At 41.9% G+C, this 27,808-nt stretch overlaps 2 protein-coding genes across 3 annotated transcripts in view; one reads left to right on the forward strand and one right to left on the reverse strand.

Annotated features, from left to right (window-relative positions):
* Positions 1 to 27,808, forward strand: part of COL4A5 (collagen type IV alpha 5 chain) — a 669,904-nt gene that overhangs the window by 270,609 nt on the left and 371,487 nt on the right. The gene's annotated exons all lie outside the window — the stretch shown is intronic.
* On the reverse strand, positions 2,058 to 20,997 carry ACSL4 (acyl-CoA synthetase long chain family member 4). 2 transcript variants are annotated; one of them, XM_063313459.1, is made up of 15 exons: positions 20,923 to 20,997; positions 18,548 to 18,787; positions 17,781 to 17,958; positions 17,216 to 17,325; positions 16,256 to 16,394; positions 15,167 to 15,317; positions 12,678 to 12,801; positions 12,247 to 12,318; positions 11,040 to 11,179; positions 10,036 to 10,208; positions 9,828 to 9,902; positions 8,853 to 9,044; positions 8,367 to 8,481; positions 7,023 to 7,180; positions 2,058 to 4,105 (listed from the first exon to the last, which is right to left on the reverse strand). In XM_063313459.1, exons 2-15 carry the CDS (start codon positions 18,773 to 18,775, stop codon positions 3,948 to 3,950), a joined length of 2,013 nt encoding a protein of 670 aa, XP_063169529.1. In that variant the 5' UTR covers positions 18,776 to 18,787; positions 20,923 to 20,997; the 3' UTR covers positions 2,058 to 3,947. The 2 variants fall into 2 exon arrangements, with proteins under 2 accessions (XP_063169529.1, XP_063169528.1); XM_063313458.1 differs by lacking the exon at positions 20,923 to 20,997 and having other exon boundaries at positions 18,548 to 18,959.

A 27,808-nucleotide genomic window follows, 5' to 3' on the forward strand; every position in this document is an offset into this window, starting at 1 on the left:
TCCCCATACTTTCCTTTAGGAAACCTGTTTTTCTGGATGCATTTGTGGGTAGATGAGATGTGGAATTTTTAGAGCACGTGGGCAAAGGAAGACAGGTCAGCTTGATCTGCCCTCCATCAACCAGTTCAGAGTTGTTCCACACAAAGCAAGTAATGCAGAATTACCAAAAAAGGCTGAGGCTGCAAACATGCTGTAATCTGTTTCTTATAAGGAACAACATATTCCCTAAGACAAATCAGGATACATAATTGTGGATTTTTATCTATCTTTTTTCTGCTTCCAAAACAACTGAGCCTGGAGCAGCTCCACGTGGGTGGGTGGGGTTAACTCGTTCGACGCCACAATCTCAGTAGGGCTCAGCAAGCTTCTAGGTATTTTTCAACTCTGGATTACTTTACTGCAGAAAGGATTGCATGATTAACTGTACATTTTAGAGATGAGACTGACAGTCAGCCAACCCATTTACAGCAAAAGTAGAAGGCAAGCTGAAAATCTTGCTTCAGGGCATAGTTCTTTGAGAGGAGCGAGGCCGCTGGGATATTAAATGCTCTCATCTCCACCTTTATTTTTATTCCAAAATTGCGCTGCTGAGGACTCAGGAATTTTGCCAGTTTTCAGCAGAACAATTACAGAGGGCTTTAAAAGCCACCGGGCTGTTTCCCTTCTCTGTGAATCACAATGTATAATCTGGCTGTTATGGGGCTCCAAGGAAGGAACTTTTGGACTGCCTTAAGATGACCGTAGCTCCATTCCATCTTATGTTTAGTCAAGCTGCAAGGAATACCAAGCCTGATTCTGGCCCAACCTGTCTTCTTTAAAACTTTGCATGCAGTGAAAAGCCAGTGCTTGGGATAAAGTTGGCATTAAAAAAAAAAAAAAAAAAGCTGAGGGTGGCTGGTGAAGCCTGATCACTTCTGCCTGGATTAGCTAATCTGGGCTAATCTGAGTTTACTGCTGTGCCCATCATTTTAGAATTACAGACCTGTAGACATGACAGTAAGATCTTGATCCTGCTTACCTTATGAACTCTAGTTGATGGGAGGAGACACACAGAAAATTCCAAGACATGGTGCTTTGTTGACCTGTTCTAGCTGCAAATGAGGGAATTCTGACCTAGCAACGAAGTTGAAATCTGTCCTAGCTTCTATAGAAGACGTCTTTGTTCTTGTTGTCTCTTAGCACCTCTTGATAAGACTCTGCAATATTAATTTATTCCGCTATGAAAGTGAAAGGCAAGCCTCTTGGTATGCAGAGAAGTGTTTCTCAGCATTAGAAAAACTTGCCCATAGTAAGGAGCATGGTTGTATACCTAGACTACTCATGGGACAGCAGTCAGGTGCACTCTTGCTTATGAACTACAGACACTTACACTTGGAAAAATCCTGGAAAATTAGCGCCTCAAGAACCGTGTGAATGAAGTAGAACAAAAACATTTTGGGCCCCATGACCTTCTGCACCAATTAAGCCATCTGCCCTCTTGGGAAGTTAGTTACAAAAGCACCTCCATCTGTATTGAAAATGATGCTAGTTGAGAAACCAGGAGAGAATGACGACCAGGCCAGCAGTATACGTAATACATATAAAGTAACTGTGAGCTGCTGAAAGCTGACATTAGTTATTTCTTCTGTACATACCCATTTCCTGTTTGTTATGTTTGAAATCAAAATAATCTCCTCCTTTCTACATCAGAGGAGTTTGACCCCATCCTGAATGGGCTTGTTTGGGAAAAAGAGCACACTAAATGGTAGGGAAAGCATTTGTTGTTTATGTAAATAAGGGTATGTGTTTGGTTGGGTATTAAGAGGCATTTTCCTGGACCCATGACTGCATTTACCCTTGCTTGACCTAACTGATTTGAATTTTTCCATTTTCAGTCAGCAGGCGGGGATGAGCGTGCCTAAAAGCTATCTCAAATATCTCTCATGGCTTAAAAGTTGGTCCCTATACATAGCCAGCTCTGAGCAGGCACTAAGGATAACCAGGATTAATGATCTGTGGTTGCTCTGGAAGCTGGTTCACCCACACATACACTTTGCAAAAGGAAAAACTTACCCAACTTGCGTTTAAAACGGCTGTGTATTGGACAACATCTCATACAAAAATTCTTTCATTTTCCAAACAATATCCAATTATTTTTCTTTTTTACCATAATATACACATTAAAGTATAATGGATAAAAGGAAATCTATTTTATAAATACTTTAGAGCCATCAAAGGGTAACACATTGCAACCAAGAGCCACATCTGTACGAAAATGGAAGCAACATACAGAAAAGGATCAAAAGTGCACAGTAGAACAGGATCCCATCATCGACACATGCTTTTCAGCATTTCTGTTTCAAGTGTGAACTACTAGCAAGAATAGAGAGGCCCAGCGCACGAAAGACGTTCTGTTGGATAATGCACACGGAACACATAGGAGACTGCGGTCCTATTTCTTTCTCCCACCCATCCTCAATACATCAAGGATTTCCAGTTTTTAAATAAAAATAGCAGACAAAAACTTTCCCTTTACAAACACTTTAAAACAAAAAGTTCCCAAGGCTACATACATCACTCGCATATAAGAGAAATCCATTTCAATAGGTGATTTGCTTTATGTGATATAGTCAAAGATAAATTAAAATGCCCTTTTCAAATTAAAAAAACAAAACAAAAACCACAACCAGCAATAACCAAAGATTTTATCTGTGGTGCGGATGTGCTTAGAGGAACAGGCGCATACATTCCAAAGCATCACACTCGGCAAAAACAGACAGTACGCGGACTGCTTTAGCCACAGGACTTGTTTTGTTCCACTGATTTTTAAAGGAAGTGAGTGCAAATAAATAAATGGTCGGAAAAGATGCCAGCATTATTGTGGCGGTAATGCCAGTGTTCTCACCACAAGCCAACGAAGCAATGCAAGAGATGGCAAAAGTCATCAACTTGTCACCTTTCGAAAGAGGGCTTGAAATGTTTTGATTGGAATGTCTTAATTTACCTCTGCTTGTACATGAGGATAGTTTCTTCTTTAGGCACTCTTAAATATTTGTATACTGCCATGCCTTTCTTCCCTCTTTTTGTATAGAACATAACAATTTGTGGAAAAAATAAATAAATAGGAGTTAGTCTGTGCTCACCAAATGGCAGTGAAAGAAGTTTTTCGACACAGGAGCAAAACGTGGCTTTAAAAAGTGCCACCAATATTCTCTTTAGCAGCTGAAACTACGGCCTACTGCCTACAGTGCCTGTTCATGGAATCAGCAATAAAAATTCAGAAACTTTGGGAACAATTTCATTGCAGAGATGGGCATGATGGTGCCGGTGATCATTAAACTGCGGGAGGGAGTAGGTTTGGCATGTGGTGCAAGACCCCCGCTGGGAGTTGTGGCTGTGTTGGACTGTCAGTTTGCGGCTGGGTGAAAGCCCCCTTTTCACAAGAGGAATCCCTCTTCATCCCTTCGTGCCACCAATGACAGCCACACTAGCAAAGGACCTGAGATAGCCATTTTCGGAGCAGTGCTTGGGAAGGACTCGGTTCTGCCCTCCCAAAGCCTTTTCTGGTCAAGGGTGTCGCCTTAACCACCAGCTCGTTTTCATCCATCTTAAAAGCATCGCGTTGGGATCCGCAAAGCTGATCTAACCGCTTTGGAATGAGAGAAGCCAGAATTCAAAGGCAGAAACACTGGTTTATCCACGGAGGGAGTTTCGTGGGAACACGGCCCTTGGGAACTGGGAGTGGTCTAATGAAACAGCGGCAGTGGGTCAGTCGTTTCGGCAGGATCTTGGACACGCAGCACAGAAAGCCAGCGCAGTCATTCCTTCTTTGCAACAGAGTGCAATTTTCAACTGTTTTATGAAACGCCACTTCCGTTCGGAAATGCCACCACTCTTTGGGAAACTAATTCGCCACTCAGTTCTAGAAGAAACAACGCACGGTTTCTGACGCAAGGGGGTTTGGAGATTTATTTCCCTCCGTACATCCGCTCAATGTCATTGAGGTAATGGTTCTTCAGCTCCTTCCTTTTCAGTTTGAACGCATCTGTGACCAATCCTGTCTCTGGAGTCCAGGGCTCAGGGCTTAGACGCACCTTGATGGGGATTTCAAATCTTTCCAGCTTCACTGTCAGAGCAAGGTGGGGGGGGGGGACAGGGGGTGTGGAGAAGAAAACGGAGATCAGGATTTGGAGACAGTTGCAACGTAGATGGACGCAACCTACGAACATTATTCATTTGTATGTCATGCAGCAGGCCTGAATTTTTTTCTGTTCGAATCTTCTTCTACTCCAATTTGACCAAAGCGGCTCTGCTGGACTCCCACCATCCAGACCTGGCTTGGAAAGTATTACTTAATATCAACCACTGAAATCCAAGCCACTGAGATTGCCTTTTATTACCTGTAATTGCCAAATCTTCTGGGCAGGGATAGGGAGCCACAGTGACCTAAACATTGAAGAGTCTCGCTTTTCTAATGCCTAGGCACTCTTCCTCCCTCCCTCCCTCCTCTATACTACTGAACGCTCCTAGACTTCTGGCCAGAAACCAGCCTCCACAAAGATATGGGGTTGTTCTTATGCCTGGCAGAGATGCTGCAGCAACACAATGGCAGGGAGGCTGTTCGGCCACACGCCTCACTACTGGTATCCAGCATAGACAGTGTTGCTAAAGGAAGTATTAAAACTGCTTGGGAGCACTTTTGGCTAATGACTGACTGATACATATTACCCTATGATTTTGACTTATTTATTGCTGATCTGTTTTTTACTAAGTTACTTGTTGCATGTATAGGTCATACACTGGCACTGCTTTTAATATAACTTCATTATTTAATTGGAACAATCAGCTGATTTTTTTTTGAAATTAACATGCACACCTGAAATCTCCTAAATATGTTAATAAGATAGACTGTGCTCCCACAAAAGGTCTCTTCTTGGTAGCCTTCTTCTCTATAGCCAGCAGATGGCAGGGTAATAATAAATGCAGCTTCACAACATTAAGACCATTTTCTATTTGAAAAGACTTGCCTGATTCTACTTTATGTATGTACTTGTTGCCTCATTAAGAGTCCTCATTAAGAAAATACTACAGAAGAAAAAGAAATCTACCCCCGTTTAAAAATCAGTTGAAAAGTACATGGCAGACACTTAACTGTACTGCATTATTTGGGGGGGGGGCGTAAATCTGGTCAGAATCTACCCTTGCATTATTGATCAAAATTTGCATCTTTGTGATATTCTATTTCCGGAAGACTGATTTTTTTTTCATAGCACCAGAATTTACACAGGGATTACACATGAGGCTAAGCTAGCCTTGCTAAGTGACGCTATAGGACAGTGTTTCTCAACCTTGGCAACTTCCAGCTGTGTGGACTTCAACTCCCAGAATTCCCCAGCCAGCATTTGAAGTTGAAGTCCACACAGCTTGCAGTTGCCAAGGTTGAGAAACACTGTACTATAGTCTATAGCTCGCCAGGCTCAGACGCTGTGGCCTACCATTCCATGCAAACCAGGGTGAGCCATCTTTTCATGGCCAAGGTGCAGTCAATCTTTTTGAGGACCATGCATCCTGGCCATGAAAAGATGGCTTATCCTGCTTTGTGTGGAATGGTAGGCCACAGTGTCTGGGTCCAGGGTGCAATGTGTTATACTGTGGGTAAGGGCCAGGGTTTTGATACGTTAAGCCTATTTTTCCCCCCCTTGATCTTGGGAGCTGAAGGAGACGTGCTTTGTCCCTAAAACTATGCTGAATCTATTTTACGGCTTCCCCTTAGGGCTCTCCTCCTTCAACGCAGCAAGACTCCACACCGTCAGTTTTGGCAACAGCAGCAGTGCAAAAGGGGAAGGGGCTGGAAATTGCATTATCGAGTCATAGCTTTCTCCCTCTTATAAATTACAAGCAGCAGGAAGCACAGCCTTACTGTCCCTGTGAAAGTGTAACTACATAAATGTTCAGAATTAGAATTGGTCAATTCTGCTTGGTTTGCAATTTTTAAATTGCCTGCTTTTCCACACAACGCAGATTGGAATGCAGCGTTCTTTCAAATCCAGCACTTCTGATCTAACAATAGAGAGGCAGTTTGGTCTGGTTATGTCTCCAGGCTAGAAACCAGGAGACGGTGAGTTCTAGTCCTGCCTTAGGCATAAAAGCCAGCTGGGTGACCTCGGGCCAGTCCCCCTCTCTCACTCAGCTCACCTCACAGGGTTGCTGCTGTGCAGAAAATAGGAGGAGGAAGGAGTGTTAGTTATGTTCCCCGCCTTGAATTATTTATAAAAATAATAAAGCCAGCATAAAAAAATCTGTCAGCTCAAACACTGAGTACAAAAATGCTTGTATTAATTAACAAAATTAATTAACATTTTAATGTGCCTTAAAGGAAAGTAAACTGCATTAAGGTGAGATATGAATGGTCTTGTGCATGAACACATGCAAAACTGAAGTGGGCTAAATAAATACAGACTGATTTGTATGTTGCTACTTTAGATAAGCAAGAAATGCAATCCATGGGTTGGAATTTTGAAAATGGGTGGGAAAGCCGCCTGGGGAGCTGAATTGTAACTTTTTTGAATTCTCTTATTTGGGTGTCCGCAGGGGACAATTGACATAATATGGGTTGTAATGTCGTGGCACACAGTACGTGTGGGATGCTTTCACATAAGGGCAGAATTGGCATCGTGACTGATGCAATCTCAGTTTGCTGCAGATTTCCATGTTTCCACTGAACCTCCTCCACCTTCAAAATGAAAAGGAATGGGACTGGACTCTAGGAATAGCGGCCACGACCACGTGACCAAAGACCCACACGGGATGGGACTTTGATCCTGTGCCTGCAGCCACCATCTTGACTGTTCTGACAACCCATCTTGGAGAGATTGGAAAGGAAAAAAAAAATACATGGAAACTGGCTTGCAAAAGCCCTCAACAATTTCTGCTGTCATTAGTAAGACACTGTGGCTTGATACTCGAGCAGGCCTTTGCTGCAGATGAGATCATGTGTTGTAAAAATATTACGGCCCAGAGAAGCACCTTCTTTGTTTGCTTACTTTTGTTAGCCATATCCTTAATCGCTTTCAGAACTTCTGATTCCATGATAGGGTTGTTACAGATGTTTACCCAGCTGTCAGACACCCCCCTCTGTTCAGCAAGTGCTGTTAGTTTCTTCTGGTTGGGAACCACAAAACTGATAACGTAAGACTGGTTGCTAGATTGAAACACAAGAAAACACTATTTAGATTTAGGTTACACTTCACTGAGGAAAATGCTTTAGAGTGAAAATTATTCTAACCCGGCCTTTTTCAACTCGGGTTCCATGAGAGATTGTGATGGAAATACACACACACACACACACACAACTTCATGCACCATGCAATGCTAGCTGTAGATATAATGTTTACGCAAAGGTTCCCTGAGACCTGAAAATTATTTGAAGGACTCCTCCAGAATAAAAAAAAGGCATTTAAAAAAATGAGAAAGGCTGCTGTAACCATACATGTGCCATCTAGTCCATCAGTCTGTTCTCACAGGGGCCAACCAACTGCCCAAGGAAGCCCACTGGTCTCCCAGCAGATGACCTTCAGAAGCTGATACCCATTTATCCCCAGGACTTCCGTGAATTGTCCAACCCTTTTTTGAAGCCAGCCAAGCTGGGAGTCAGCACCATGTCTCTATGGTTGCTGATCAATCTGTTTGTAATGCATGGTGGCATTACTTTCACAGTCTGCCCAGAAAGACCTTTGCTGTGCAAGCAGTAACATCTATCTATCTATGAATGAAAATTTGATGCCAGTTGTTGAATTCAAATTATAGAAAAATGCCCCTTATTGTTAGCTATTCTATTTCTGCATAAAGGCTAAAAGGTGAGAAAAAAACCAGGAGAATACTTCTGAATACATTCAGATATGATCTAGAATGAATGCAGCCACGTGTGCATGTATCTGTGACCCTCAAAGGGTTTCTGAATGAAATGCCAAGCATCCTTTACTGGATTACTGAGATACGCAGTTCAGCACCATCTGGAGGATGGTCAGCTCCCTCACTCAAGATACGGGGCAACCCTCCCCAGGAAGCAGCATGAATTGATTCTTGGGTGCTGTAAGGTTATCTAGTGCTTCCCAACCTCAGCAACATTAAGATGTGTGGACTTCAACTCCCAGAACTCCCCAGCTGCTGAGGCTGGGAAGCACTGGGTTGTATACATCACACCTGTGGGAAAGGGCCTACCTAATTCCAGCACTTTGGAAGTCATGCGAGCAAAGGTGCTGGAAAGTGGAGCATGAGGTTCTTACTTTCCAACTTCAGGCATACTTTACTAAAGCACTTGTCCAATGTAAGTTGATGCTTAGAAATCCCGCAAAATGGTATGAAAGATCACATAGATATAAACTCACCTTTTGGCATAAGCACAGATATTGTCAATAAGGGGACAGTTTTTCAGGGCTGCCTCAACTTTGCCAAGAGACACGTATTCCCCTGCTTGCAACTTCACCAAGTCTTTTTTACGATCTGGGGAAACAATCAAGCAAAATTGGGGTTCGAGAGACCGTTCTTCTCTGAAGGTACATGGCTTTCCTCAGAAGGAACCCTCAGTGGAGCTTGAGGTTGAAGGAGAATGTTCAGTATTCACTGGGCATAAATAAAAACATAATAATGCCAGTTCTCATGCAAAGCCAATTGTTGAGGAAACCTCTCTTACCTTTGCAACTGCTAGAACCAAATTAAAAAATGTGTTACAAAAATTGAAGGCAGTTACAAAAACTGGGTAAGACAACTGTTTTATATTGCAGTGAAGGTTATAATTTATCACATCTTGGAAGAGCTTCCTAATAAAAACAGGGGTGGGTGGGTTTGTCAGCAAAACCAAGCATTGTAACTACCTATGATTTGCAGGCAACCATCGGAATGAAATTCTCCAATGTCTCCAGTACAAAACCACCGCTGGCCATTGTCATCGACGATGAAATCTTCAGCTGTCTTCTCCTCATTTCTGAAGTACCCCACAGAGACGTTGGGCCCTCCAATTACAATCTCTCCCCTGGGGTTTGGCAAGTCTCTTGTCGTATAGCCCCCTGAAAAAGGCAGAAAGAAAGCATCGGTGGCTACAGCAACTCTGGAGAATCGAATCAAAATGGTCATCGGGAAAGGATGGTGTGATCATGCTGACTGATTAGGTCAAGCCACTAAATTCACACGGGCAGTAAAATGTTACGATGCATGAGGTCCAACCATGATCACAAACTTTTTGTACCAAAAAACCTGTCTGAATCTAGAATATAAATAGGTATACATAGGACACAAACAACTCTCACTCACTCAAGTTGGTTCAGAGGATTCCCAGTCAAGTGAATGATTGCTGCTTATCTCAGCAAACCTACGCAGTTTGTTGGGAGACGGATTCACCTGACGGATCAGTTTAGCCAACGCAAGTTAAAGGTATCTACGGCAACTGGCCCGTAAGCCAAGAGGTCTGAATGGCTGGCTGGCGCTGCAGCCTTGGTAATTTTCTGTCCGGGGCCTCAGTGGATGGGATCCCCCTACCAGCACACCAGGAGGGGAGAACAGCTTCGAAACTTGGAACTGCTCACTTCTGTTCACACCATCTGTTTGAGAACAGCCTTGGAACTGTCCAGATCCCTGACAGAAAATGAACAGGTTTCCCAGGTGGGGTTTTCTTTCCCCCACCAAAAAGACAACTGGCCGAAGGTAGTCAAAAGTCTTCTTGAGAAAAACCTGGGGATGGAGTAACTTTCAAACAGGAGTCTGTGTATCTGCTTTCCCAAGCGTGTTACGCACGTTCATTTTTCAGACATGGAAATGGCTGAAAGTCTCTCTGGACAATGGGATCTTCTCACCTTCTTGCCAGTCTCGGAGTTTAATCTCGCAACAGGGGAGAGGCGCTCCAACTCTGCCAGTGCTGTAGTCAGTTACTAGACAGAAGGTCAGGAAACAAGGAGTGAGAGCGGAATCAAAGGCGTCTGTTCTTTCAATCCAATGGCAGACGAGATTGCAGACGTGCCAGAGGCACGACGAGAAAAGAAGACCCCCACCACAAACCTTTACCTTCCGTGATTGTGCCTGCTCCACAGGTTTCCGTCAGGCCGTAGCCTTGGCCCACAGGGCAGCAGAAGCAGATATTCATGAACCTTTGGGTTTGAGGTGACAGAGGGGCCCCTCCTGAGAGCATCATGCGTACGTTCCCCCCAAGGAGGGCCTTCACCTTTTTGAACAGCAGCCTGAAAGGAAAAGAATCCCATGTTAACACAATCGAAGGGCAGCCAAGAGGATTCATCAATGGCTCATATGTGAGTCTCTATGCCCCCCCCCCGGACACACCCACTAGTCCACCTAGTCTGGATTAACCCCAGTGGTACAGATTGGGCTGGCTTCCGGCTGTTCAGAAATGAACTGGAACCAGACCTGCAACGCGCGGGTTCCAGATTCAGCTGAACTTGCAGTGGACCCCCTGAAATCAGGGGATCCAATCACCGGGCCCAAGAAGAATGATAGATATGGCTATCCTTCAGATCAGAGCAGGTTAAGTCTTGTTCAAATCAGACTGTGTGCAAGTCAGGGTGGTTTGAACACATTCATCTAAGGTTCCCTGGAAATCCGGGAAACTCTTATAATAGTATAAAATATTTTACATTCACCCAAGGGTTTGAGTGGCAAGATTCAAAGACGCTTGCCAGTTGATACACCTGGGGCCCTCCAGATAACCTGGACTGCAACTTTCAGAATCCTCACATGGCCTGGTGTTTGACCAGTTGGCCAGGAATATGGTGCCCAATATATTCAACAGTCAGCAGGCTGGCAAAGGTTACTTTAGAAAACTTCCTAATGTAATGCAGTAATCTAAAAAGCAGTTCAATAACCCACACGTAAGCACCATTGACCTCCATGATGAATGAATGTACACCTGAAGGGAAGGTTAGGATTTAGACAAAGAGTTAGTCCAATCTGCTTGAACCAAAGCAGTGGTTGAACCAAAACGGTGGTTTTTTACGCAATTGTAATACCCGAATTATGTCTGTAACAAATATTGAACACACATGAATTGTACTTACAAGTTACACAGAGGTGCATCATAACCTCTTTTTATTTGCTCCAATTTATAGTCATATCCTATCTTGAACAATGTTTTCTGGAAATAGTTCATCTCCTGAACTTTGCTCATAACATTCTTATAAATTCGATCCATGATCTCCTACAAAGAACAATTTAAAGAGCTGAGAAACATTTCATTCCTGAACTGGTTTATACCAGCCCAGCCTAGCTGAGCAACGATAACAGGAAGGAACAATTCATTCACTTTAAACAGTTAGGTATTTCCTTAGTTGTATAAGCCTTAATGTGTAATCAGGCTAATCTATTAGCAGTCAATTTTAGCTGGGAGTTATTTGTTCAGCGGAAAGCTATGGAAAAATTGAGCTCCCTCTCCTCCCGAGCTATTTCAACGAGTAGCTGTCAGAACAACAAATAAATAAATCTATGGCCATTATTTACTTAGAGGACTGAAGATCTGATGTTGCTTGCAGCTTATGCATAAGTTACATACAGATGTGGATTATACATGGATGATTATAATGTAACATGGCCATCCTTTCTTGAAACTGTTGCATGAAACTTTACATTTATGAGAACCCCTTGTTTTGCTTGTTTCTTTTTCTGTTTAACTAGGCAAATAAAAGCCATTTTAGAAAATGGTTGTACATTTTCTTTTTTTCCCATTGCGCAAGCAAATGGGTGACAGGAAACTATTGTGTGGGTGAGAAGTCGGTGGGGGGGGGCTCCTCATGATAAAACTGAGATGTTCTGAGATGTTTCAAAGGTCTGTTGTGTTGCCAAATTATACGCTAGATTCTTTTCCCCCTGTAAATTAAAATTTTTGCTGCCAATTGCATTATATCTAACTACTGGCTATGCTTAATAGGGTGTGAGAAAGGAAGGGGTGCAGAAAGGAAGACAGGTTTCCAAAACGTGTTTTATGAAACATGAGCACTAACAGCTGTTTAATGTAAACGAACGTGCACAACCAATTTGTACACACACACACACACACACATCTGCACCTGGTTCTACAACATTCAAGAAGTACATTTCTTTTATGATTCAGGGGTCTAAGATTGGAGATCTAGATAAACCAACTGGGAAAAATAAGTCACTGTACTTTTTAAAGTTTGAAGTTTAACATTTAAACCAACAATTTTTTAATAAAGTTTCGGCAAGAAGTATGTAACATTTCACAAGCATCTCATCCCTGCTGATACTTACAGGCACAGCTGCCATCAAAGTGGGCTTCAGAACGGTGCAGTCTCCTTTGCTTCCCTTTTTAATTTTGCTTGACTGTAAGAGGGGAAAAAAGCGAGAATCCAAGATTAAATTCAATTATTTTCACAGAAGAATAGAACAATGGAAAGGTGCTTGGGGCGGCTGAACTTTACAAATTGAAATAATAAACAAAATTTAGAGCATTCATATTTCACTGCTTGAGGGTCAAAGAGCAGATCAGATTCTAAAGCTGATGAGAAAACAGAAAACTTGCAATCAAGAAAACTAGAAATGCTTCAGGAATACAATTTAAAGATGTTCTTAGTGGCAAGCCTAAGACCACTTCTCACCTTAAGGTTCTATCCAGTGTTTAGTATTAATTAAAAGCATCTCCTCCTAACAGGTCTGCAAAGCAGCTCCATCCACTGGCTTACCTGGTCTGACAGGGTGAGCGGAGAGGAATAGCCAATCCTGCAGCCGTATGTGATACAGGAAATTTCTGCTGTCAGTTCTAATACATGAGCCAAAGGCAAGTAGCCAATGTATGTGTCGTTGGGTCTAAGGGAGAAATATACATTGCTTCAATGTGGCAATCAGGATATCTTGGTTGAAATAAGCACAAAACATGGCTTGGGTTTTTTTCTCTTGACTAGGGACAACTTAGACCCTTGTGGTCTAAGGTATATTCAGGCTGATAAAACATCACCTCTGACTGACTGAGTTTAAACGTAGCTTCAGCCAAATTGGGTAGCCTCCAGAGGCAGGGATCTCAACTTGCCCACACTAGCACTGGAGAATTCTGGGAGATGAAGTCCACACTGCTGGAGAACTCCCCCACTGGAGAAGCTTTAATGGATCTTACACCTGTCGCTTCTAGTCACTAGGGCTGTTACAGAGATGTTACCTTCTAAAGACCGTCCTTACTCCAATTTACGTAATTCCAGCAGAAATAGGGTTCCATTTCAAGCCTGGAGCAGGGGCCTCCCATCTGCAGAATGGCCTCTCTAGAGAGGTTTGCTTGGTGCTTATCCTGCAGTCTTTCTGTCTCCCACTTATTTTAGAAACAATTTTGAATGGTACTTTGATTTGTGAAAAGCCCATGCTATTCTGTTACCATGGTTGGTTTATCACATTTCTTTACTGCCCATCTCGTATTGCAACGACTCTGGGCAGTTTAAAATATTATGATTCATTATCATCCCTACTGCTCATTTTATTTTGTGTTGACTTTTGAAACTTCGGTACATTGTACTTTACACTATTCTGTGCCATGCCTGAAGATTTGAGGTTAGTAGGCAGTCCAGAAATAAATTGTGCATGCACACACAAACACACTAATTCTCTCTAGCCTCCAGGTTCTAGCAGTCAAGAGCATCAGTGCTTCTTCTGACTGACTTTTGGACAGCTAATGGGCCTATTGAAACTGAAAGGCCACCATGGATTTACCTGAATAAAACAAGGGAAGTAGAGTACCGCTCTGAAGGGTTTCTTCCACTTCTTGAGCAGTATAATGGCATATTTCTGCTTCCTTTGCAGCAGTAGAAACACAGGGGCATTAATCTTTGCCCCTGTAAAGATTAACCCTGCTGCTGTTTCTACTGCTCAAGGAGTGGTGGTATCTCCTTGGGAAGCAAACTAGCAAGAGGGGAATAAGCAATAATGTTCCCAAAGCAAGGGAACCATGTTATCTCTTTGAGATAAATACCTGTATTTCTAGTCTTGATCATTAATCTTACAGTCCAATGTTTAAGGTTCAAGTCATTAAGTTCTGGGCATGGTGAACGTGTTCTTCATACCACTAATGAGCACAATCAAGTTCCTTGTGTGGGCTGGACAGGACCTTGCGTGGTGTGTGCATAGGGAAGAAAGATCTAGGCAACAACATGGGTCAACGCTAAGGCTACCCTATTGCAACTACTATCTTGAGGCCTTCATCCAGCACTAAGTAATCCTTTAGTGATGATGGTGAAAGGTCCCCTGTGCAAGCACCGAGTCATGTCTGACCCTTTGGGGGGGACGCCGCTTTTGCGACGTTTTCTTGGCAGACTATAGAGCAGGGTGGTTTGCCATTGCCTTCCCCCGTCGTCACCTTCCCCAGCAAGCAAGCCGGGTGCTCCTTTTACCGACCTCGGAAGGATGGAAGGCTGAGTCGACCTGAGCCGGCTACCCGAGAGAGAATCCGGCTTCCACTGGGATCGAACTCGGGCCGTGGGGAGAGTTTGAGTTGCAATACTGCCGCCCACCACGCTGCGCCTCACGAGGCTTCCTAATCCTTTAGTACCAGGTGCTATTGTGTCCCAACCACAATTTCAATTCCACTTCCCCCAAATCCCACAACGTTATGCAAGTTGGGCAAAAATCTCACCAGATTTGGCAATTACACCTTAAGGCAGGGTTTCTCAACCTCGGATGGCTGGGGAATTCTGGGAGTTGAAGTCAACGTATCTGAAAGCTGCCAAGGCTGAAAAACACTGCCTTAAGGTCTTGCACAGAACACTGTTGAGTTTGTGCCATTATTACACCAAACCAAATAAATGGGGAGGGGTGGCTGCTGGCATTACTATAGGTCCAACAGGTACTTGGGAGTGTGGCAATATCCACCCCTGATCCGACCCCTGAACATGAATTGCTGTCACTGCCACTTATCAAGGAAGGATCACCAAGGCTGGGCCAGCTCAGTCCCTGCCGCCTTCTCTGTATCTCCGTTCCGTTGGCCAAACGTTCTGCTTTCCGACTCTCATCAGTAGCTAGAGCAGGTGGAATACGTACGGGAAGACCCACCAGGGAATGGAAGGTCTTGGATTTCCATCTGGTGGACTGGCACCTGCTTCATTTTCCCTATCCTCAGCTCACCCGACCCATGAGGGGAAAACAGAACTGAATGATAAGCAAATACACATCTTTGGTGGCGGGAACCTCTTACCCCAGGCCAGGTATTCGCTCACACTGTCCAGTCATTCCCGCTATCAAGTTTTTATGTACCATCATGACCCCTTTTGGCCTCCCGGTGGAGCCACTGGTATACATTACTAGGGCCTTGTCTGTAGGAACAGGGCGACATGGAGGGATGCTTGCTAGACAAAGATAAGGCCAAAAAAAAAAAGAAAAAGTTAAGACTACAATACTGAGAAAAAAGAAAATAAGACTAAGACAATAAAATGTTTCACACTGTGAAAAAAACAGGTAGCTGTAAGTGCATACAGACTTGCAAAGCAAGCAAGGCTAGGTCTTATTGTCTATATTCCTCTAAAAGCGCTGAAAAGGGGAGCAAAGTTCTGATCACTTTTGAGGAGGGGGGTGGTAGTGGGCTTGGGTGTTCAAGGCAGCGAAGCGATGCCACACGATCATGACACCATCACGCAGGTTGCATCATTCTGGGATCAGGGTGTACATGGCGGCATCGTGACTTGTCCTGGACGCCAACGGTGGTGGCGGTTTGGGGGGAGTAGCTCCTGCTTCTCAGTCTAGCACTGGTGGACAAAAGGTCTTATGATATATTTTTTTCAGCCATATCTGGCACTTTTACTGCTGGTGCGGGCAAATGAGAAGCACCAGGTCATGAATGGTGGTGGTGACGTGCCTTGTAACTCCAACTTCAGCAAGTCTCAAAACACAACGATTATACCGACCCTTGGGGCACTGCCATGTGCACAGTTCAAGCTACTGATAAGATCTCCTGCTTTCTCATCAGCAGGCTAGTAGCCATACACTAGAGCAGTGTTTCTCAACCGTGGCAAGTTTAAGATGTGCTGGCTGGGGAATTCTGGGAGTTGAAGTCCGCACGTCTTAAACTTGCCAAGGTTGAGAAACACTGCTCCAGACCGTCTTTCTCTACAGGGATTTGAGATGGAATTTGAAAAGCCACAAGCTACTCTTTCTGTGGATGAAGTCTACTTCTTGTTACAGCAGGGAAGAGGACCAAGTTGTTTTACTGTTGCAGCTTCCTTGCAAATTCAGAACAAATTTCTGGAGAAGCAGACTATTATGAAGCAAGAGCAACCAAGCAACTTACAGTTTTCTGGTTTGGCCCCGAGTTGTTCTACTGCTTGCATGCTTTGAATCTCCAGCCCTTTAGGATACTCTGATTTATTGACAGCCTTGTTATCCACATAAATGATGTACTTGAGGCAGGGAATTTTTGACAGTACATTCTGATGAACAAAAATAGTTGAAAGTTGACTGTATAAACCAAACAAAAGTTTGCAGTACGTGACATATATTTGCATTTACTTCTCAAGATTGTGAAAGTTCATTGTTATGACAACATTTTAAGAATATATTCCTCCTATCTCTGACTCTTTGACAACCATCAAAGGATGGAAAAATCTTGTTTTAGGTTTCTGTTAGAATCACAGCATTTCCAGGAGAAAGAAGTCTCATTTAAAGTAAAGTGGCTGGTTTTCAAAGTTTGGTAAAAATTATAGCTGCTGGGCAAGACATTTCCCTGCTTTGATTAATTTCTGACAATTTTCAAATAATTGTAAGGCTATGCCACACACGTTTTACAGTCTCAGTGCAAAATACCACTGACTACAGCTTTCCACTGTTCTCAAAAATTCAGCCTAAAAAACATTAAGAGTGTTAATCTTTAGTCCATCAGAGAGAATATTTGTAGCTCAGGGTTGAACTGTGGAGTCCCTGGTGCTCTCTGAGCATGGCTGTTTTGTTGCAGAACTACCAAGCAGAGAACAACACCCCACCAACACAAGCAGGGCAAGCCACAGTATATAAACAGAGAGCAAGGCCCACTCCCTGTTCGCACTGAAGATGTTGCCCAGTCTGGCAATGAAACGTCTGCAAGAAAACTCAGAGAGCACCACGGACTCCACAATCTTTAGTCAATGCAGTATAAATATCACTGTATCAAAGTAATATAATGCATTATGTATGTTTCACAACAACATAATAAAAACGTGTTAAAAAACTCAGCCTAATTTTTAAAATTTTGCCATCATGCATACAAAAGATTTACCTTCAGTTTGCCTTCCAAAAGATCTAAGCTAGTGATTAGAAACGATGCTTCAGATTCATTTAATCCATAGGTCACTGCCTCTTCTCCAAGGGTGGCGTATAATGTAACAACTATTTAAAAGGCAAAACATTAGTAAGTAGCTGAATAGCTAAATTCAGCTGAAGTGATAAACATTCCATGCTAATTTTATGTTTCGTGTATACCAGCAATTTTAAGATGAACAACACGAACCTCAAGTAAGAAGTAGAAGGTAGAACATATAGGAAATACTCAGATTAAAAGAACTGTGTAAATACTCCATTACGGCTGTTATTTAAAGAAAACTTATGCCCTAATTAATTCACTGGTCTTAAACAAATCAGTTTATTATTTTGTCTTGTATATATTTGAACTGTGTGTATAAATGTCACAGCTAAGTCAACGCAGGCACCAGCTTCTAAGATACCTTTGTGCTGGATGACAACATTACATGGAGGGCAAACATCGTTCAGGAGCGGTGACACATTAGAGAAAAATAGGACTATGGCCCTTGTTCATGTCTATGAAATGCAGCACTGAGACTCACGAGGAAAGTTGTATCGGAAGCAGGCTTGGGCGGCAATAAACCACTCGGCCCGGGTCTCACAGAACACAGCAACGGTGCTCCTGGGCTTCAGTCCAAGTGTGGCTAACCCACTCCCAAAGTGGTTCACTTTCCGGTTGGTTTCTTCATAGTTCAGCCATCTATAGTTGCCTAGGATTAACTGGTCAAGATTAAACATTTGATCAGCTGGCATTAATGTTAAGGAGAGCAAAGCAAGAGGGCTTAAAAACTAAAGCTTAACCATTGCTGATAACAGAAATGGAACACGAAAGAAATGCAACTTATACCGGATCAAGTCTGACTACTGTTCAAGAAACCGTCCATGCCACTCCACAGATTTTCCTGCTCTGTTCCGCCCAGTTGGTTCAATAAAAGAAGTCCCCTCTGAAGCACTTAAAACTCTTTATCATGTGATGGCCCATTTCCAACTTACAGGACAACTGCTGCAGAAAAGCAGCTAGCAATCAAAGGCATTTCTTCTGGTAGAAGTAGGCGTTTTATACAACCTGAAGCAATGTGCCATTAAAAGCATTGCCTCTGTGTCAGCACTGCAAAGTAACAATGAAATGCAATCTGAAATCAACATTTTCATGATTGCTACTGTGAAAGAAACCAAAGAGTGTTCGAAAGGAAATTGTACAAATAAGAAATAGTACCTATCTTTTGGGACTAATTTTGGCTTTCTATCTTTTCACCCCTCCCGAAAATTCTTTCGGAAGGGTGATTTACGCATGCTCAGAAGTCATTACCTTTTTAAAAACTTTTCCGTTTGGCTGCATTTCATTTTCTTCACTCAGGAGCTCCCTCGTTCCAAGACAATCTTTCTTCCCAAACTTCGTCACTGCAAGGTCGAACAATTTGTCCAGTGTGTCTGCGCCAGGAAAGTCTATAGTGGCTAATGATTCCAGATGCGAAATGGATCGGTACGGACCGCCGGGGCCGTCGGAGATGGGCTTAGCTTTTAAGCGCTTTGCCATAGCCTTTTTCTTCTTAACGTTTGTAAGAAAATACCATGGTATGAATACAAGGGCACTGTACACATTTATCAAAAAGTACAGGGGGAACCACAGAATGGTCCATAGTCTTAGTTTAAGATTCATAATGGACAGCTTTCTCTTTCTTTGAAATCTGCCACCTGTCCTTTTGGGGAATCCAAGTTTCTCAAGGAAGAAGAGCGACAGCAGCAGCAGGCACAAGCAAAACGAAGGTTTTAGGCGGCTGAGGTTTAGAGGAATCACTGAAAGGTTAGAAACGTCTGGCAGTCAGCAACAGCAGCACCAAATTATTTGAAGATCAAGGGTAATCAGAGAGCAGGAGAAAAACAGCAATAATTTGTTAGCTTCAGTCCTTCATGGGCTTCATTTCAACATGCAGCTAGACCCTGGACATCGAAGGAGCTGGCCTGAACTTTTGAAACAGTGTTGTGGATTTTAAATCATTGCATTGGAAGGAAATATATTTATTTGTTCAATGGCTCTTTGCCCCCACCGCAAATATTTAGGAGAATTGGGTAAATACTTTGCTCTTAAAATGTTGTGCTTTTAATTCAATTTAGCAATATAAGCATTGCATCAGAAAGATTCAGTAATGCTGTTTATGATTCTGACAAGCACTTCTCTTTGTTCTTTATTGGACTATTTGCAGGATTTTTGCAACACTAAGGAAACTATGTATTGCAAGCTTAAGAAATTGGTAATTTAACATATAAATTCTTTAGAAAACTAACTTCAGCAGACTCTCCCATTTTTTTAAATTACACCCTTCCAAGTAAATGTTCAAGCCAGCTCAACACTATAATGTAAAAAGTGCTCAAGGCAGTAAAAATGATCATTAATAACTAAATGAAAGAGGCCAACGGTAGATAGAAGTATCTCATACTGACAACCAGAAAGATTAAAGTTAATAATTCAAGAGACCAAATGCAGAGTGATAAAGAAAAGAGCTTAAGGCAAGAAAACCTTCAGCATGGAGACAAGACAAGGGTTGGATTTAAAGTAAGTGACTTGAATTAGGAGCATTGAAATCAATGTTAAAAGTTCGTAATTTCAATAATGTCTATGTTCAGTTTCCTGCCAACGATCATTGTATTTCATGTTGCCAATATTCTAAAGAGGAAGGCCTCTGAAAAAAGGACATGTTTTCTAGAACTCTTCCCTAAACTGGACAATCAAATGGACAGAAAAAGAAGAGGAAGGAGATATAAACTATTTGTCAAGTAGACTTCTTCAATCTGATGCCCTCCAGAAGTTCTGGGCTGCAATTTCCATAATTCCCATGGACAAGACAAGACATCTGGAGGGCACATATGGCAGGAAGGCAGTTCTGGGGGAAAAACTGTTACAAAGCTCAGAGGGTATTTTATAGCCTTCAAGCAGGGTCTAATTTAAAGTCTACGCAACCAGCTGCATCTTAAAACTGTTACAGGCTGCAGGTTGGATTCTCCCCATCCCAGTAATGCAATAAGGTTCCTTTTAGATTTCCTCTGACTATTCTGGTTGTTTACTTAATATAACAAGTAACTCATGTATTTGGTTATAGAGCCGAAACCAGTGCCATGAAATGCCTCACCAATAACACCCTGAACTAGCTTCCAAGGGGACTTGATTGACCTTTACGGAAAACAAAGGCAAGAGATTCAAATTCCAGCCACCAGAATGAAATACTAGTATTCTTCATTCTGCTTAATGTAGTATTTCCTTAAATACTATTTTGATAATTTTTTCCCAGTTTATTCAACACTCCAGAAGCAGACTCCGTATGAAGAACATACACAGAGAAATGTTAATACCACAATTGATACTTGACAGAATACTTAGCATGAAGTATTATCTAAGAATGAAAAAGCAAAAACATAGGCAGGAGCACAGTGATTCATAGTTAACTAAATATTAGAGAATCAGCACCAACTGAGTATCCCTTCCCCATTCTTCTGGATTGATAAGCAAGTACAGTTTCAAATCCTCTTAACAACACATGCACACAATTTTCTTCATTATTTCCAACAATCAGAAAGCACAATATATTGCATTTATATATTCCATAAAACCCAGACTGCTGGATTACATTAATTAATACATGAATATGAACAGGGTCCAATCAGGAACAAAACTGACACTCTACTTACATTATTCCCAAGAGAACTAGGGTCTTCTGAACAAATTCAATCAACAGCAAGACGGGGAACTGGCAGTATATGTTTCTAGGTTAAAAAAAGTTTTATGTAAAAGTTAGTAATTGTGTGTGACTGTTGTACAGCTATTTTATGGAATAACATTTACCACCATGGAAGTATATTTTAAATGGTTAACTACGGTCACATAACTAGAACATAACAATTCTTTATCTTTGACGGCAGATACTGTATACTAGTATCTTCCTAATGGGTATAACCAAATGTATAGAAGGTTCAAATTGCAAAAGAAAAGCAACACAAAATTGCAACTGTACTGGGGTGTGTGGGTGTTTTACAAGGAAAGCATTAGAATTGTGAAAGGTGGTTAATCGTTTAAGTTGCAATCAGGCATGAAATTATTTGGCAGTGCTATTAAACTCAGAAAGACTTACTTCTGCTTATAAACACACAGAATACTATTCTTAGGCCAGACTTATCCTACAACCATGAACATATTTTGTTCTTTTACCTTGTCTCCTGTAGTCACCCCATGTGACATTTGTGTGATTATCCTCCTCACAGCAGAGTAAATCATTTTTGGAGTGACAACATTGTCAAGAGGTCATTTGGAAGAGTACCATTTTCAAAATATCAATTCTATGCCAGTGTTCTTGTTGAAAAACATAGCAATGACATTCCTTATATAATAAACTGAAGATGTTTGTTACCAATAATAATGTTTGTGGTGGAGATGTAGTGATGCGACCAGCCTTTCTACTTTGAACGTCTATAGGAAATTAGGCTGGCAAATAGCGAATGGGGTGGAAAAGAATTTAAAATACTCAACCCAATTAGCAATTCTGTTTTCAAATAAAACCAACTACAAATACACATTAAACCTAATAAGAATTTGTCTCCCACCAAGAAGGGAGGGAGGAAGAGAAACACAAGTTCCTGGTCCTTCTCTGTCACCTCCCAATTCATGCCACTCCCATGAACAAGCCCATATTCCTATTCCCTCTGGTCAGTTTTCTAGGAAGAAAGAGTAATGTGCAGTTCTGCTACTTCCTCTCCCATCTAAATGCCGTACTCAAAACTATACTTGTGGATAATGATAATATTACTTTCCTGCTTTCCCGCCCCATTCTAAACATCCACGATTATTTGGAAAATGTTGTGTTGAGGCTGTTACCAATCGCAAAGTTAAAAAGTATTTCCGTCGACCCCTGGTGGTGATTCAGGGATAGGTCTTTTGCAGCAAGTCAGAAAAGGGTTACAACTGCCTTTTTCTAGAATGTTCTTCCACTTCTCCAGCCAGTCAACAACCCTTGCAATGTTCTATCCTGGTACTAATCAGATGATGCCAAGGGTCGTGTTGGGTATCTACCCAAGAATTCATTTGGAGCTATTTGCCCACTATTCCAGATTACTAATTTATATGAGACAGACAGTGGACATGGCTTGTCAGACTGTCATGGAATATTTCAGACACATACTGGATCAGTTATAAAAAGAACTTCAAGCCATTATATGAAAGCAACATACCACAAACCAAAAGTACACAAAGATATGTGCATTAGTTGCTATTATTGCAATCTGGAATGGGACCATACCAAGCGGCAAAACTGAAGACTACTACTTATATCTTTATAACAATCCAAGCTTTGTTTGAGTGGAAAACAAAAGTCTGGATATGTCATCAGGCCCAGCCCAAGAACAACCAAGAACCAGTCCAGCCAAACTTCGGTTCTTTATTTGCAAATGCCGTATAGATAGAATCTTGCCAGACTAAAGCAACTCTATCTAACCTCAGGGGAAATAGCCTGGGAAGGCTCTGGGGCGGGGCTATTCTGAACCTCTTAGTCATCCCAAGTTCCAGCTCTGGACTGTGTCTCCTCTTATCTTGCCCTCCTCCTTGGAATGTGCTCCCTCCTTACTGAGAACCAGCAGCGCTACTGAAATCCACCACAAGATACAACAATGCCAATTTGTTATTAATGTTATTGGGCAACTGAGAACACTTATACACTTCTCATCTGCACTATCAACTGCTAATTCACAGTCTTCAGATCCAGAAATAGAAGCCAGCATCTAATCCTTGCTCAATTTCAGATTTAACACTAAACTTGGAAGGGCAGAGGAAAAGCAAACAACCTTATGATGTATTGCCAGTCAAGGTCAATCAAATTACTTGGAAATCAAGTAAATCAAACAAAACTGAAATCTGGGCAAAGTAACCGTGGCTAATCTTCAAACAGCGACATGATGACATTTAACCTGACCACACCATATAAGAAAGATATAGTTGTATCTGTCCTTCTGTCTCTGTCTCTCTCATACATACACAGCACATAGTGTGTAACTATTAACAAATTTATGTGAAATTCAGCTTCAGGAAGAAAGCCAAGTCTACCTTAATGCTAAAATGGTATGAGAGGTTCATCAGGGTCCTAATCTAAGGGGAAAATGAGTATACCAACAGAGAAGCATAGGGACAGCTGAACAGATTAAAGAAAAAAAAATGTATGCAATCAAGTGAGATATTGGTAGCATTACTGTATTATTGCCAACTGTCAAACTTGGTTTTATGCATCTAAATCATGAATTATGCCTGGGGGTAATATAGATACTGTTGGATGTGTGCATGAATAACGTAAGGTGTGAATGAAAAAAGGGGAACGTGAAGGAAAAAGGCAGAAAATGGCTGCATTTATGTGATTCCCCGAACCAAACTTAGCCAGGAATTTTAGCCTTAGTAAGTTTAACTAGATTCGGCCTACTTAGGTTGAGTGTGATTCAATGTAACATGCGAACATTTGCTTGAGTAAACCATGGGTAAGTACAGCATTGTACAAACACAGCCAATATGAAGGGGAAGTGAGAAAATATTAAGGGAAGAAAATGCACTATAAAGAAATTCATCAGCTCATCGTTGTAAATAATGCAGTAGCTACAATCACTGACTCCTGCCAAGTTAAGTTCATTTCAGGATCCCACTGGATTTTTTTCATCTGAGTCAACACAGTTTACCACCTTAAGCACATAGTCATCAGAATGTTAGCTGTCTAGACTAGAGTTTATTCACTTTTCAAAAAGCCAGCAATATGCTTCTCTTGTGATGTAACATGGTATCGATGCTTCGTATTTCTAGTACCTAAAAATATTTATAAAACATACAAGAATCAGCTAAAAATGTAAAGACCCAGAAGGCATAATGCATACAGCCAAACGGTATTTTAAAAACAATAATTACAAGTAAGAGCAGAATATATAATGACATGGAAGCATTACTGGACCGATGTTTGGGCGCTCACGCCAAACTACAAATGCACAAGAAGGCAAACATCAGCTAATCATGGGGGGGGGGGTGTCTTCCAATCTGTGGCAAGTCTGTGCATTTCAGAACATACAAAAGCAACAAGGACATGCTTCTTTACACAAGAAGAATTTCAGAAAAGCTTTATGGGTGATTACAAATACTTGGGGAAATGATTTAGAGTTGATGTAGGGATGTGAATTTTTATGAGAGGTCAAACCAAGATAACCTCTGCACTACTTAACTGTTGCTGGAAAACACAAAGAAAAAAGTTTAACTCTGCAGAATAGGTAAACCACACTCTTCCATTATATTATCGGTTTCTTGAACTATTTTAGAACCAGCTGACATACATTTTGGAAATAAAACCCACGGCCAACTCTTAGTCTGCATCTTTCCTGGCTTCAAAAGTATTAAGAGGAAAGAATCTGAGAAATTTCACAGTGGATTGCTAACGAAGGCCAAACTCTGCCTCCTTCTTGGCTGTCTTTTCAGTGGGAAGTTGAGACATTTATATTCAGCTGTTGCTTTTCTGTGTACAATTTTGCTCAAGTTTTGTTTCAATTCTGGCTTCTCCTACTTTCAGGTTCAAATTGAATTGCTCAAAATATTTTCTTAGTTTCATTTGAGTTTAGTTTGTTTCATTTTATTCATTTTTTATGAATAACATGAAACAAACTCAGCAAATTACCAATTTTCAGGAAAATAAGATCACTGGGCATAAATAGTTAGTTGTATGAAAAGGCTTCTCTGAAATACTAGAACTACTTTGACCTGTAGCCAACCGTGTGTGTTTGCTGCTGTCACACCATCAGTGGTCATATTCTTGGGCTAGAAGGGTACTGAGACAGGGTCCCCACAGAATTCTCTATCTTTTGAGGAACTGGGTTTTATTTCTGGATGTGCATGTTTTATGTTTTTTACTGTATTGCTTAATGCTGCAAGCTGCCCAGAAGTTGCGCAACCTCTACATCTAATAACTAAATAAATAAATCACCCCTGTCCCTTTGTAGCACCCCATTTGGCACCCAATTCTGCCCCAGAGGGTTGGGAGATGCTCAGGACCAGATGTGGTGGGCACAGAGGGCTGCAAAGCTAGAACAATTCTTGCTACATATGTGGGGGTCCACTCATTGCCCATGGCAGCCCTTCACTATTTCCTATTACAGGACCAAAGGCAGGGGAACCCGCCTATCCAGGTTGTTTCATGTTCTACCAGCACTGGGATCTTGTGGGGACCTACCCTTGTATTTGTGGAGCCTCCTGTGGTGCAGAGTGGCAGGCGGCAGTATTGCAACCGAAGCTCTCCCCACGACCCGGGTTCGGTCCCAGCGGGAGCTGGGTTCTCGGGTAGCCGGCTCAGGTTGACTTAGCCTCCCATCCTTCCGAGGTCGGTAAAATGAGCGCCCGGCTTGCTGGGGAAGGTGACGACTGGGGAAGGCAATGGCAAACCACCCCGCTCTATAGTCTGCCAAGAAAACGTCACAAAAGGGGCATCTTCCCAAAGGGTCAGACATGACTCCGTGCTTGCACAGGGGACCTTCCACCTTTTCACCCTTGTATGTGAGCTGCAATCAATGCTAATGTTTCATTGTCACAGCACCCAAGCTTATCGTTTGATGGATCCCTAGAGATTGGGGTTGTCAAGACTGTATTTAAAACTCATGGCTTTTTATTAACTTACCAGGGGTCTCTTTAAACCAGGAATGTTGATCCTAAGTCACATTTCTGTGAAACTGAAGGGCAGTGAAACATAGGCAATTAGATGGCAAACTACAACCTGACAAAGACATCATGACAACATCCAATCATATATATATATATATATATATCTCATTTTGCAGACAAAGTCCAGCATATCTGCACCTCCAAAGAACTGTTATTAATGGACTAAGGTTGGAACAAAGCAACATGGCAATTTTCACATGAACTTTGTACCTCTAAAACACCTAGAGCCCCAGCAAAAGTCCACGGTCATTCACATACCATAAAATACCATCGCTTTCAGGAACAGCTGAACTTAAAGTAGCATAATATTACATATACATAGATTCATTATTTTCATGGACCATTATAAGACTTGATGTCTTGTTCCAGAGTTGAAATAACTAGGTTTTTTAAACCAACTGCACATTAACTGCATCTAAATCACATTGGATGTGCATAAACTGGGCTGTCATGTTGATTTAATTTGAAATAAACAGAAGAGTATTCAAATCATACTCAGTTCTGGTATCAAAATCAGAATACATGTTTGGCTGTTACCAAAGGATCTAAATAGCGTTCCTGCCTTTTTGAACACATGGTGGTGAATGAGGTGAACTTATTCGAGGCATGACTGATTCCGATCCCCCATTCTGGCCCAGGAGGTTGAAAGGGGGACACCCAGGGAACCGTCCATCATCCAGACACCCTGTCTCAAGGTCCAATCTGCTATCCAGATCCAACTTTCTCTTGCAGGTAATCGACACTGTACATTTTTAAGCAGCTCACACGGGAAAAAAAAAAAAAGTTAAGTTGTGCATCAAGAGAAAATAATAACCCTAGATTAATGGAATTCCTTTAAATGAGCCAGCTGCAATATCATCAACGCTGCTCAAAATAGTGCTGTATGTAGATTTCTTCAGAACAGCCCACTGCTATTCCTAGTAATTTTAGATACTTGTTCGGCACCAATATGCTTCCTTTGTGAAATACACACACGTATGCGCACACGCTTCTTAGCAATGCCCTATCATAACCTTTCAAGCGGAGGAAATGAGTAAGCAAACTGCTAAGATACAAACAGGGGCAATCTATAAACGGTCAAATAATCAAAAGACATGGGATGTGATGAAATTTCCAGGAGTGGAGTCTAGGGCTCTATTCAATCCAACAACGTCAGCCTTCACTCTTCACGTCAGAGGACCCGCCACAACGCTTGGGCCCTGCTGTTTCTTGTTAAGAGTACAAATGCACATAGCTGGAAACCTGCGGAAACTGACTTGGACAAATCGAGAAAGCCATCTCATGCAGACTGCACCACCGTTTCTCAGCAAACCCTTTACGTTCTCTCTCACACACACACCCCAACAACCCTGCACCGTATAATGCACATTTCAGGCAAAAATGGATGCGGGGAACAAACAAACTGCAAACCAGTTATGCAACCTTAAAATAATTAGACTGTTTTTTTTCTGAAGCAGTTGCCACACCAAGTGACATGGGCACCATGTTCTGAAATTAGAGAGGAGTTTCAAAAGCTGCCTCCTTGAGGGGAGAGGAGTCAGCTGTTCTATAAAACCACCATTTGACTAAGCCTCTTGTGCTCTTTGGATGACACACTGAAACCTTCTGCGTGTTAGCTTTGGCTTGGATTTTTGCCTGTAACCCAGCCTAGGTAATCAAAAAGTTACTACAGGGCACAATCAGAAATCAGCATTAGGACTGTTCTTGATAGAAGTACAACTGCAATGGGATGTAATCAATCCAAAATAAACACATAAAACCGGAAAATGTGGCATTAATGGGTTAAAGAGCCTGACAGAAAAGCAAAGAAAAGAGCACACTTAGATACACAACTCATCCTGCTCTTTCCAAGCA

The sequence above is a fragment of the Candoia aspera genome, chromosome 12, assembly GCF_035149785.1.
Source record: "Candoia aspera isolate rCanAsp1 chromosome 12, rCanAsp1.hap2, whole genome shotgun sequence".
In the NCBI taxonomy this organism is placed as follows: domain Eukaryota; kingdom Metazoa; phylum Chordata; class Lepidosauria; order Squamata; family Boidae; genus Candoia; species Candoia aspera.